The 13,569-nt window shown below is 35.6% G+C and overlaps 1 protein-coding gene across 1 annotated transcript; it reads right to left on the bottom strand.

Moving 5' to 3' along the window:
- Positions 1 to 11,946: 11,946 nt before the first annotated feature.
- LOC149618307 (uncharacterized) lies at positions 11,947 to 13,399 on the bottom strand. The gene is made up of 3 exons (XM_089855726.1): positions 13,244 to 13,399; positions 12,319 to 12,740; positions 11,947 to 12,241 (listed from the first exon to the last, which is right to left on the bottom strand). The coding sequence occupies exons 2-3, from the start codon at positions 12,660 to 12,662 to the stop codon at positions 12,085 to 12,087; spliced, it is 501 nt and encodes a 166-aa protein (XP_089711852.1). The 5' UTR covers positions 12,663 to 12,740; positions 13,244 to 13,399; the 3' UTR covers positions 11,947 to 12,084.
- Between the last annotated feature and the right edge of the window lie 170 nt (positions 13,400 to 13,569).

Here is a 13,569-nt window from a genome sequence, read left to right as displayed (position 1 = left end):
AATTCCCTGATTATTTCCTTATTATTTTCCCAAATTATTCCCCCAATTTTGATTTTTCCCAAACTATTCGCTTAAATTTGATTTTTCCCAAATTATTCCCACAATTTTGATTTTTTCCCAAATTATTCCCTCAATTTTGATTTTTCCTAAATTATTCCCTTAAATTTGATTTTTTCCCAAATTACTCTCTTAAATTTGATTTTTCCCAAATTACTCCCTTAAATTTGATTTTTTCCCAAATTATTCCCTCAATTTAGATTTTCCCAAATAATTTCCTTAATTTGGATTTTCCCAAATAATTTCCTTAATTTAGATTTTCCCAAATTACATTTCCTTAATTTAGATTTCCCAAATAATTTCCTTAATTTAGATTTTCCCAAATTATATTTCCTTAATTTTGATTTTCCCAAATAATTTTTAAGCAAACAATTTTAAACTAATTTTTTCCCCAAATTAAACCAAATTCCCTGACTTAATTCGGCTTTTCCCTGAATCGAAAAACCCTGATAACTTTCACGTTAAGTTACTTCTGATAAATACATTACTTATAGTCAAAAAAAGGGAATTTGAAAGCGAAATCTATAGCTTGCATTTGAACTAACTTAAAATACCTATGATAAAACGGTAGAAGCTTGCTCAGGTGCATATACACATACATATACATATATATAGTATTGAAAAAAATAAATGCATTGAAATACCCGCATATCGAACACCCAAAAAAAGAAAAAAAAAACGTTTTCCACCTCGCAAACCTTTTGTCACCCAAATACTTTCTCCCATTTAAAAATTCTCAAATTTCAAAAGAACAATTTTTGGATTTTTTATACCCTAATGTTCACCTTCAAAGTGTTAACGAAGCCAATACTAAATAAGGGTTCTACAATACAAGCATAAGTTTATAAGTGATATGTTCCGTTCCATAAGTATGAAAGGCACTACCTATTTACAAGTTCGTAATGCTACTGAGATGGACTTGCAGTACTCGAGATAACTAGTTCGAGAAGGAGAACGACGGAATTAAGCGAGTCAATTGAAGTCCTAACTACACTCGGTGGGTGGTGGTTAATTAATTTTGCAGCTATGGACCAAGTTAATTCCATCTAGGTCCTATTTAGTCTGAACTTACTAAGTTACCCAAATTTGACAGCAGCGCCTCCTCACCAGGCGTACGTCGCTTTACCCTGAATCTATGACCTCCCTACTTCAAACACTTCAAAATTACAAGCTCCAGTTTCCAAGTTACCAGAGATTAACAAACTTATGGAACGGAACATATCTTATAAACTTATGGTACAAGCAAAGGGAATGGCTTAAACTACAGAGTAGAGCAATTCAAGGTGAACACAATTGGTATACCGGTAAATGGTAAAATGCAGGTGTGGGCTGCAGAATACGGGGTGCATAATAAAGAATTGAGAAGCGGGCCAGGCGTATTTCTTTTTCTTATTTTTTTTTGTACATTTATGGGACACGTTTGGCGACAAACCTTTTACACTCATGGTGGCCCTGTATATATATATATAGTTAAATCACACTTGGTGGTCTAACTACATCTTTAAAGACGCCGAAATATATTCTAATTGGTTTAAGATAAAATTCAAATTTAAAATTTATTAAGAATATATTTAATTTGCATAATTACTCGGGCCCTGAGTGTTGCAACCCCCAAGTATTTGGTATCGTTGGAAAGGCGAGAAATAGGGCTATAACATACTCAAAGGATTATCCTGTATCTCATATAGAACCAGAGTTAAAAGGTGTTATGTAAATAAGCCCATGCCAATCCTATGGAGATAACGTTAATGAACATTTTGCTTAATTACTCGGGCCCTGATTGTTGTAACCCCAAGTTTAAGGTATCATTGGATTGGGGAGAAATAGGGCTATGACATACTCAAAGGATTTTCCTGTAATTCTTATAGCACCAGAGATAAATGGTGTTATGTAAATGAACCCATGTTAATCCTATGGAGATAACGTTAATGAACATTTTGCTTAATTACTGGGGTCCTGATTGTTGTAACCCCAAGTTTTTGACATCGTTGGAAAGGCAAGAAACAGGGCTATAACATACTCAAAGGACTTCCCCGTATCTCTTATAGAACCAGAGTTATACAACTTTAAAATAGAATGTAATTAAGCCCATGCATGTTAATCCCATGGGGAGAAAATTACCTTGATATAGGCCCACTAAAAAACCTAAAAATCCCCTTGCTCATGCATTTGTAGATCGACAAAGTAACCACCCAATTTTCATATCCCCAATACTGAATTCATAAGATTCAAGGCAAATTAAATATGTATAAGGCTTAATAAATACAAAAAAAAATAAAACCTAGGTATCAAAAAAGACAAAACTGAAATAAACCAATCATTTTCAATCATTCACGGATGGGTGTCTATACTTTACCTAAAAAAAATACACGTATATATCTTTCTCCCAAACCAAGTTTAAATCTATCCATAAATTATCATCATTGCAAAATTTGCGAACCGCCCTTGGCCCGGGATTCGAGAATACATGTACAGGGTGTTCTTCCAAAAGTGAGGTGGATGGTTGGTTCTATGGGAAATCAACTGAATTTTGAGTGAATCGAAAATGTTAAATGTTAACTTCATTGACCAGCCCTTAGATTTCGATTGAACCCCCACAATGGATGCATACACCCCCTAGCCCACAAGTTAATAAATGAACATTGGAAAAGTGATTACTAATTGGATGACCCCTTAAATTTAATAGGTAAGAAACTGAATAGATAATTATTTCTAAACCAACTCATGTACAATAAATACTTCGGTCCTATAATTATTAAATTATTTACCCTCACTCTTTTTGGAAGAACACCCTGTACATATAAAACATAAGATTTGACTGTAGCGTGGTTGGTAAGAGGCAGGGTTGGCAAAAATCCGGATAATTTGAATAAAATCCAGACCAGTGGTTTTTATTGGATTAAACCGGATTTTATTGGATTTATCCGGATTTTTTAAAAACACGAGTTATTTTAGGTTTTTTTGAAGGCAAAGTACTTCTGTTTAGGTCTTATTTTAGTTTTGGGGCACTCCCCGACCCCTAGCCCCGATTCCAATATAGTCTGCTAGTTTAACTGATAAAATGTTTTCACGAAATGGATCCCTTACAAGGGGACTTTCCTTATAAATTCCGGGTTTGGCTTGGCAAAGGCTAGTGGGCGGGATTTATACATGCACGTATAAATGCCGGTTCACGGGTAGTTGAGCGGTTTTCAAAAGAGCGTTTTGGAATAAAGCGGTTCCCAAAACAGCGGTTTGCAAAACCGCGTGGAAGCAAAATCTCGGTTGCTGTTTCCGCGTTTCTCAATACAGCGCAATTTCCCAAAACAGCGGTTGCTGTTTCCGCCCAAACTGTGATTGATAGGGAGGGAAATCTCTATTATATTAAGTATACAGGGTGGCTTCGGTATTAGTGGCCAATAGCTTCTATGGGATAGTATTATTCCACTGAAAATAGTATGTTTCCTACCATATTGTGTTGCAGGATTGATAACGTGAATAATAGATATGTAATGCAATAGACTGCTGTAATCGAAATAATGTTAAACGTATTGCCCACAGTTTAAAGGGAGGGTGAAGTAGAAAATCAAGTGATTTTTTATCGATTTTTCTACTAATTATAAGACCAGTCTGCATAGTCAAACATCCAGGAAATACTTCCGAATGATTTTAAAATTCGAATTAGGTTCAGATTTTAAGGATAATTTTAAAGAAGGTCCTCCGGCCAATCGCGTAACGTCCTGCCTAACTGGACAGTAACCGGTAACATAACTATTAGTTTTATCATTCATAATAAATAATCTTTAGTTGTCGCTACATATATTTTTGCCTTGTTTCTGGTTGTATTTTAATTATTTATATGGCACAAAATTGATTTTTCCCCATTCATAATTAAGCCGGATATTTTAGGTGGATTTTTTTAAGTGGATTAATCCGGATTAAACCAGGTGTTTAAACCGGACTGGATAGGTAGTTGCCAACCCTGGTAAGAGGCCATTTTGAGTTTTTCTTTTGAGAGGCTCGCGAGCTATTGCCTAACGCGGGGTGCATGCATGCAATGCATGCTACGACCATTGGCATCATCATGGCATGCAAAAGGGAGGTCTTCTACATTCTGGAGAGAGAGAGGGAAAAGGTCAAAGCTAGAGGTCAGGCACCCACGCCAGCCAGGGACGCTATTAACTATGAAATGTATAAGGGGGTCGCCGGGGGGGGCTAATAACTCGTAACGTAAAGGCCAGGGGGATGGAAAAAATAATTTTAAATTTCTAAGGCTTGCATATATACATGTATGGAAGGGCAGATGATTATGATTATACATAGAAAAATGTTTTTAAAATAGAAATATGGCGATTACGTTGGTAATATTAATATATGCGAAGATTTTATGCATCAAGCCGCGGTTTATAATCATACAGTGGAACCTATAGGCAAAATTTGGAAGTAAAAATATAGGATTTTTTATTAACTTGTTCTGTAGCTCAAAATGGATCGGGTATTTTATGGTATTGTGGCTTAAAATAGTGCATTTTATGTAATTATAGCTCAAAACGTTTTTCTTGTGGAATTGTAGCTCAAAATGAGATATTTTCTACAATAATAGCTCAAAATAAGATATTTTCTGTAATTATAACTCAAAATAAGATATTTTCTGCAATTATAGCTCAAAATGAGATCTTTTCCACAATTATAGCTCAAAATAAGATATTTTCTACAATTATAGCTCAAAATAAGACATTTTCTACAATTACATAGCCCAAAATGAGATTTTTTCTATAATTACAGCTCAATATAGCATATTTTACGAAATTATAGGTGAATATAGGATAGGTCCAAAACCATAGTAAGTAATCGGTATACACGGTCTAGCTGACCCCAACTTTACCACAGATACAATTAACAACGTATATCAAAACCAATTTCCCGCCAAAAAAAACCAAAACCAATAGTAGATCGTTAAATTGGCGCGAAAAGAAACATCTCCACGTGCCCATGTATCTCTTAGTAATAATAAAAAAATAATAAAAGTGAAAGTAATCAAAGGCAGGTGAAATTATTTTTAGCTCGCTCGCTCCTCGTGCGCTGACCCGGAATTACGTCATCATCGTCGCATACCCGGGTTTTATAAAACACGAGCGAGCGTCTATATGCTGTAATACCCTGTAACGTTGATAAGAGGTGTAACATTGTAATGGTCGAGAATTAAGGTTTATTGCGTAGAGCATCGAGTGCATGCAGCTGGCATTTCTCCGCTAATGAGCGACTTGCAACGCGTGCCGTGCCGAAGAACTCTACTTAAGAAAACACCCAACCAAAGTGATTTCTGTGCGGTTCTAGTATTCCTTTTCCCGCCTATTTTTTATACCAGTTCTTACGGAATACATACAGCTACTAGGAATAATTGTGCAGCCATCCATATCTCCCATATTAATTTCTATGAATTCGGATTTGTGGGTATACCGGGCTTGAGAACGCCAAGGTCATAATTCTGATGCGTTGTTTCATTGGTTAATGGTAGCAACGAGAGTCCCTAGGCAAACAAAGGCGCAAGGTGCAACAGGCAACGAGATAGATTATTAATTCGCTATGGGTGGTAAAATTCGACACATATAATGATTAGTCTAGCTAGCTCCTCCCACAAAGCGTGCCTAGAGACGTTGAGATATTAAAATGGCTGGCTACACAATGATTCCTAGTAGCTGTATGCATTCCTGGATGTACAAATTACAGCCTAGCAAGCAAGTCCATAGATTTTCTTTTCTCTTTGGGCTGATCTCGACTCCTCGAGCGGGCATTTAAAGAGAACGCGCCTTTATTTCAGCCTGGCAAAGAAGGAAGGAAGGAAGATTTACAGAATAGATGTTTATATTTCAACTTTTCATTGCAGCGTTTTCATGATGGTTTTTTTGGTTTTCTAACTCACCTTACAATTGAAAAGTTACCTGTAGGGATCGTCCGTTAAGTGTATACTGATGTATTTAGCTGTTATTAGTTTAAACATAAGTTCATAAGATATGTTCCATCCATAAGTTTGTTAATCTCTGGTAACTTAGAAACTGGAGCTTGTAATTTTAAAGTGATTGGAGTAGGGAGGTCATAGATTCAGGGTAAAGCGACATACGCCTGGTTAGGTGGCGCTGCTGTCAAATTTGGGCCTAATAAGTTCAGACTAAATAGGACTTAGATGGAACTTGGTCCTCCAAAATTAATTAACCACCACCGAGTGTACTTAGGACTTCAATTGACTCGCTTAATTCCGTCGTTCTCCTTCTCGAACTAGTTATCTCCAGTACTGTAAGTCTCTCAGTAGCATTACGAATTTGTATAGGTAGTGCCATTCATACTTATGGATGGAACATATCACTTATAAACTTATGTCTTCAATAAAAAAAACTATTTAGAAATTAAAAGGCAAAGATATTAAGAACCAAAATACTAGATAGTTATAGGGGGATGTAAAAATTGTTAAAAAGGTGAACATTATGTAAAGAATCCTTAATAGAAGATCCCCTTTTAACATTTGCCCAAATCTGGCTTAATATCAGGGCGGTATAAATTAAGATTGTATAGGGGAGAAGTGCATGGGCACGTGCATTGACCCGCGCGCGCGCTTTTTCCCCGCCAAAATAAAAAAAAAAATAAAAACCCCTCTAAAGTCCCTCTCTTTCATTGCAAACCAAAACCATGCCAAGGGCCTATCACCGGACGGGGGAGTACCAGACCAGCACCGGTCATAAGAAACAACACGTATATACACCTATACAGGGTGTTACAAAAAGGGAGGCTGTAATTATAGGACCGAAGTATTGTACATGAGTGGGATGCGTGGATGGTTCTATGGGAAATCAACTGAACAGACAATTAATGATTTCTAATTTAATTAAGGGGGTCATCCAATCATAAACACTTCTCCAATGTTCATTCGTCACTTGTGGGTTAGGGGGTGCATGCATCCCTTGTGGGGGACTCAATCAAAATCTAAGGGCTGGTCATAGAAGTTACATTTAACATTTTCGATTCACTCAAAATTCAGCTGATTTCCCATAGAACAAACCATCCACGCATCCCACTCTTGTACAATACTTCGGTCCTACAATTACCCTCACACTTTTTGGAACACAGCACCCTGTACACATACAATAAACCTGTAGCCACCATACCACCACCACTATGCAAGGAGATACGATACTATGGTAAGAAGTTACGAACGAACGTCCGGGTCTGAAGATTCTGTCTTCTATAAACGGTCACGGAGAGAGATCCAGCAAACCCCCCTTACCCTTCCTCCCCCCTTAAGGGTAACCACGTGACTCTGAAAAATAGTGGTAATGTTCATCTCGGGATGTAATGTAATGGTTGGTTCACCCACCAAAACCGGCCAAAACAATATAGGGTGTTGGTAACGTATGGTAAAGTCGTGTGGTGGTGAAATATGGTAATGGTGGTGGTAAGACGTACGCGGAGGATTTTTGAGACCCAAAAATGGTTACGAGAAACGTACGAGATTATTGTATTAACGGCGAGTGTTAACGCCCAATGACTAAAAATTTGGATGGACTTTAAATAGGGTGTTGTTTTATTTACGAGGGTGTTTTTGGTTTTTTGGAGAGAAAGACACGAGTTTTTTTGGAAGAGTCAAATTTAATACATAGCTTTTTAGACTAGGATGAATGACACCATTCACACCAGGAGTTCAGCAGGATTGCCACGGAATTTTCAAAACCAAATTCCCTGACTTTTCCAGCTTTTCCATGACCTTTTTCTGAGATTTTCCCTGACCGTTGCGGCCCATTTTAAATTCCCTGACTTTTCCAGCTTTTCCCTGACCCGTGCATGGTAACCCTGGCAGGCACTACTCAGCGGACAAAGTGCACTAATTACCAAGTAGTGAGTGTAAATGGTATCAATTCTCCTAGTCTGAAAACTAATACTATGTATAATTAATTGATATTATTAAATTGGGTTAGATATTTTGTGATCGAAGGCAGGAATACATATTGCTAATTGGAATCATGGTTCCTTCATGAATTTCTTCCATCGGTTTTTTTGCAACCTATAGCGCAGCCAGAGCGTTACTCACAAACAGACTAACTAACCTATGTCAAGAAAAGTATGTAAGTTTTTGTCTGTAAGTTCATAAGATATGTTCCTTCCATAAGTTTGTCACTTAGTTAGAAACTGGAGCTTGTAATTTTGAAGTGATTGAATTAAGTAGGTCATAGATTCAGGGTAAAGCGACATACGTCTGGTGAGTGTGGCGCTGCTGTCAAATTTGGGCTTAGTAAGTTCAGACTAAATAGGACCTAGATGGAACTTGGTCCTAGCTGCAAAATTAATTAACCACCACCGAGTGTGGTTAGGACTTCAATTGACTCGCTTAATTCCGTCGTTCTCCTTCTCGAATTAGTTATTTCGAGTACTGTAAGTCGATCTCAGTAGCATTACGAACTTGTATTGGTAGTGCCATTCATACTTATGGAACGGAACATATCACTTATAAACTACCCAATGAAAAATAATAAACATAATGCGTTATAACATTGATTGTTCTCGCCGGGTTATAGCGGAAGATACGATGAACTCATATAAGTAATGAAAACATAGGTGGTTCCTTTTTAAAAAAGATAGATTTTGGGGTTTACGCCCTAACGCTGTAGAGCACTTGAAGTGGATTCGTAAAAATATATATGTATATATACATCATTCTAAGAATCTAACAGACTTTTTAGAAAAATAATCAAAGAGGATTATACGCCTTAACATTATAAAAAAACTAGAAGATGAACTGAGCTCAAACTCTTTATTTTTTGCTTCAAGAGATCTTATTTGAGACTCCAATGATAAACATTATAATAAAACCAGGCCCTTTTTAGAACATGAAGGGTAAATTTTAAAAATAAAAATAAGTTAAGGAAATTTTGTCTTGGTTTTGTGATACTGTTCCTTTATTTTGATTTGGTTGTCTGACACTGTTCCTTAACTTATTTATTTATTTTGTGTTAATTGTCTGACACTGTTAATTAATTTATTCATTTTGTGTTAATTGTCTGATTAAAATTACAGTGATCCCAATAAAAATTTAAATTGCTTAAAATTAATCTACCGAACTTTGCGCCTGCTTTATTCCCCCCCCCCCCATTTATTGGTTATTGAACTATAGGCATCCTCTCTATATTTATTTTAAGCCAATAATAAGAAGAAAATAATTCTACAAAATAAAAAATTTAAAAAAAATCATATTTTCTGTCGAAAACATAATTTTCAATTTTCTTTTGAAAATCCCAAAATTGAAAAATATTTTCCAGATAATTTTTTATCCCAAAATAAATGGCTTATTGCCATCAAAGTCGATTTAGCAATTTTTGGTGGAAACCATTCAAGCTTGACTGACTTATTCAATAGGGAGCGAGTGAACGAATGGTTAACTAACACACACATTCATTGGTTGGCCAGAAATATTTTGTACCGACTGAGTTTGAACATTCAAAAAAATTACATTCCGCATTTTATATTTATAGTTATATCAAAAGTGGATTAAAATCCTTTTAGAAGTTATCAAATGATAAGTATCGGGTTCACCGATTTGTGGTACGTTAAAAGAAGATTACATACAGGGTGTTTTCCATAATTCTGCCATGCATAAATTAAGCCTGGGGATGTTCTTTGGGAAATCAAATTTGAGTTGAAAATGTATGTTACTTCTATCTCCATTTTGTTTGCCACAAGGGACACTGTTTTCGAGTTATGATTTAATTAGTGTTTTAGGGATGGCCCCTTAAATTTAACTACGAAACTGAAATTCCATAAGAAATCCATCTTAAACTCCTAGAATGTTGATTTTTTTTTAAATTTTTAAAATATCCACGTTTTTAAAACCACATGCCTTCGATAATTTCGGTGTTAATCTACTTTATTTTTTATATAAGTTGAAAACTCTCGCAATATAAAATTGTATAAAAGAGTATTTTACGTATATACAGGGTGTTACAAAAAGGGAGATGGTGTAATTATAGGAGTGGGATGGTTCTATGGGAAATCAACTGAATTTTGAGTGAATCGAAAATGTCTTATGCCTATACTTCTATGACCAATTTGGTCCCCGCACCCCCTAACACAAGTTATAAATAAACATTGGAACACGTGTTTATGATTGGATTACCCCTTAAATTGACAAAATAATCTGAAATATACTGACTTCTAATTTAATTAATTAATTAAGGGTTTATCAGTAAGAAGTGAACATTTTCAATTCAAAATTTTATTGCCCATAGAACAATCCCACTCAAGTTTCTTACAGAAACCCCTACAGTTCTATAATTACCCTCCCATTTTGGAAGAAAGAACACCCTGTATACGAAATGATTTGAACCCCCTCCCCCACCCCCATCGCCAAAGTTTATAGTCTATAGATGTTCAAAACTTCAGCAACAGGGGGCCATAGTCAAAAGGTAAAAAGCAAAAAAAAGTTGGTTGATCACAGCGGGATATTGGACTATTGCTCGAGCCTAGAACTCAGGGAGCGGCCGACGAAAGCGCAATTAAAATATTTTTTATTTTATAAACTTCTTTTGGAAATGTTTAAAATCTCGATTTTTAAAGCCTAACCTAAGTTACCTCCTAAAGAAATTTTTTTTTTCAAAACCTGTTCCATAAGTTCAAAGAGAGATATTCCCATTACTTGCCTCCCTAAAGCCCTTGAACTGTTACGTGAATTTTGACCTCTAAGGTTAGATTGTCGCCTTTCAGAAAGAACCCAACCAGGCCTTTCGCCGAATTTTCTCTCTCTATTTTTTTGAAAGGTGCCATAAACTTTATGTTCACGCTGTGTTTCAAATATTTTCAGTTTTAATTTTTTTTCTTTTCATATTTGTTATAAAATTTTTTGAAATTCCTAAGTCTGACTGGCCAAATATTTAATATAAAGAATTTCTTTATTCACACTTAATTATGAAAATGTTTGAGTTTAGAAAATAAGCTTTTGATGAATGCCGCACGGGTTTTTTTATCTTGTAGTTAAATTATTAGTTTATTACTAAGCCTTATGTTGACTTAAATTAATTTAAATGCATGGGGAAGTGTTGATAGTAAGTAATTAATTCGTAAAAACAGTTTATAGTATTGATAAAATGTTACTTTGAAACTTTCTGTACGAGAAAAAGTGATTTCAACTTTCGCGCGAAGAAAATGGCGGGAATTTCTATCTATAAAACCTCCAAAATACGCAGTAGTAGCGCCATCTATAGCCGTTTCCCGTAAACACCATGTAAAAAGTACTCTTTTATGTCCCTAGGTGGAGTAAGCTGCCTTACGAAAACCCGGTATTTGGGTTCAAGGGTTGGCGCCGATTTTACAATAAAAAGCATTATTTACAGGCCCTACGTTGGCATGTTTTTATTAAAAAAAAAGCTCTTGTAATGCTAAAAACTAAATAAAAATAGACTGTACGCAATAATTTAACCTAATTTTAAGCCTAAAAGTGTCCTTGACCACTCGAATATTCAGAGAGAGCGTATAAAATTCTAAGAAGCCAAGGCTTAAGTTTTTCAAGAACCGGGTCATACTGAGTCACTATACCAGTTTTCAAAATAGATTTATAAACGTAGAAAAAGTAACTACATACCCAAATTTTGCTTCCTGGGTGGTCCTCGACTTCAAATCCATCCAAATTAAGTATCCAAATCCATTTTTAGGCACAATAATTACTTAATTACCCGACAATTAAACCGTATTCACTTGACCGCTTTTTCGCGACAATGGAGCTTCAGAAACCGTTAGCCACGCTTCGTGCGTTCACAGAGATGCACCGAAGTAACTGTTTAAGCATGTATAAGAGCAAAATGCGACTAACCGAAAGTTTCTGGTTACTTTTGTTTAACTTAATGAACGAAATAATTAAAAAAGGCGGTAAAATTTTTCAATCATATATTAATTTTATTTGTAAAATTACTAATTTCCTATTTAAAATTGATAACAACAATAAAACAAATTATAACAATAATAAAACTGAATATCCCAGATCAACTGGAATATTATAAAACCTAAAATAAGTTATTGGTATAACCGGGATAATTCTTGCAATTCTTTAAATGAATGTTCGCATTTCGAGTATCTTCGACTGCAAGCCGAAATCTTCTTCCTTTTTATTCCGTACAAATAGCTGCGTTTTAAGCCTACTACGTCCTCGTCATCAGTTTCAAAATTTTCCCTAAAATACATATTTAATACCCAATTAGGCCTAATTTATAAATAAATAAATAAATAAATAAACAAATAAAAACTTACGTCAACATATAAACCATCTCAACACCAACATTGGAGTGGACTTTGGGATAGACTCCAACTTCACACATGATTCTTTGGAAACACGCCTCGTTTATCTTGACCAAAGTTTTGAGAACGTAGAATGCTTGTTTACGATACTCCTCTTCACTCAGTGGTTCAACTCCGTCCACGTCCAAATCTTCATCAAGTCCCAAATCATTACCATCTTCGACTAAGTAATTGTTACGTCCACCTTGGTAGTATCTGTCCTCGTGGATGACGGGGTTGGCGTCGCACCAATCCAACAGGCTGAGAATGACCAGTCCCAGCCAGCAAGATATGATTCTAAATCTTTGAAACTTCATTTTGGGTCGAAGTAAGGTTGTGTTGCTTAATTCTGGAACGCTGGACTAACGTCTGGCGCATTAATTGAGTTGGGCAACCTATAGAAATACTTATAAGTAACCAGAAAACGTAGTTGAGGGTCATTTCCACGTGGCCATGGAGTTAATCATTCCAATTGTTGAAGGTCATGATGACCTCAATTGTGCCCGATCTAAGTACCATCCTAAATAATCTTTCAGGGTTACAAAAGGTCCTTATATATTCCATAGATTCAAGTTAACGTCGTGAGTAATGAATACATGACCTTGAAATGAAAAACCAAGGTCATGATGACCTCAAAATAAAAAACCAAGGTCATGATGACCTCGATTGTGCCCCATCTAAGTACCAAATATCACACTCAGGGTTACGATAGGTCCGTATAAATTAAACAGTTTTGACCTTGAAATAATAGCGCCAAGGTCATGAAGACCTTTCTCAAGTACGTATCGTTTCACAGAACTAAATAGCTTAAAAAGCGCATTTAGGGTTAGCTCCTAAGACCTACAAGGGCTTCAAAAATTGGAATTTCCAACTACAAGGCTAATTAAAATCAACTTACCAGAGCTTCTTCCGAGTTCTGTTCACGATGACTGTATAATATTTTTTGATCCAAAATACAGTACAAACTGATTTTATATACTATTAATATTTTACCGAAAGTTTTCCACTATTTGATGGCCCTCCAATGATTGGTAGTTGTTCCATGTACTTTAACTGATTAGTTTGGTATGAGTACGTTTCTCAATGACACAAAAGTAAAAGATTTGAACTAGCTAGCTATTAAGGCAATATTTACACACAAATTTTAGATATTATATGTTGTGGGTTTTTATATCTTTTTTTTATAGTGTTATCTCAAAATCAAATATTTCTATATTTTGCAGG

The sequence above is a fragment of the Phalangium opilio genome, unplaced genomic scaffold (assembly GCF_054372755.1).
Source record: "Phalangium opilio isolate 3A_F unplaced genomic scaffold, DU_Popi_V2 ptg000209l_1, whole genome shotgun sequence".
Classification (NCBI taxonomy): Eukaryota; Metazoa; Arthropoda; class Arachnida; order Opiliones; family Phalangiidae; genus Phalangium; species Phalangium opilio.
This window is presented reverse-complemented; position numbering and strand designations above follow the sequence as displayed.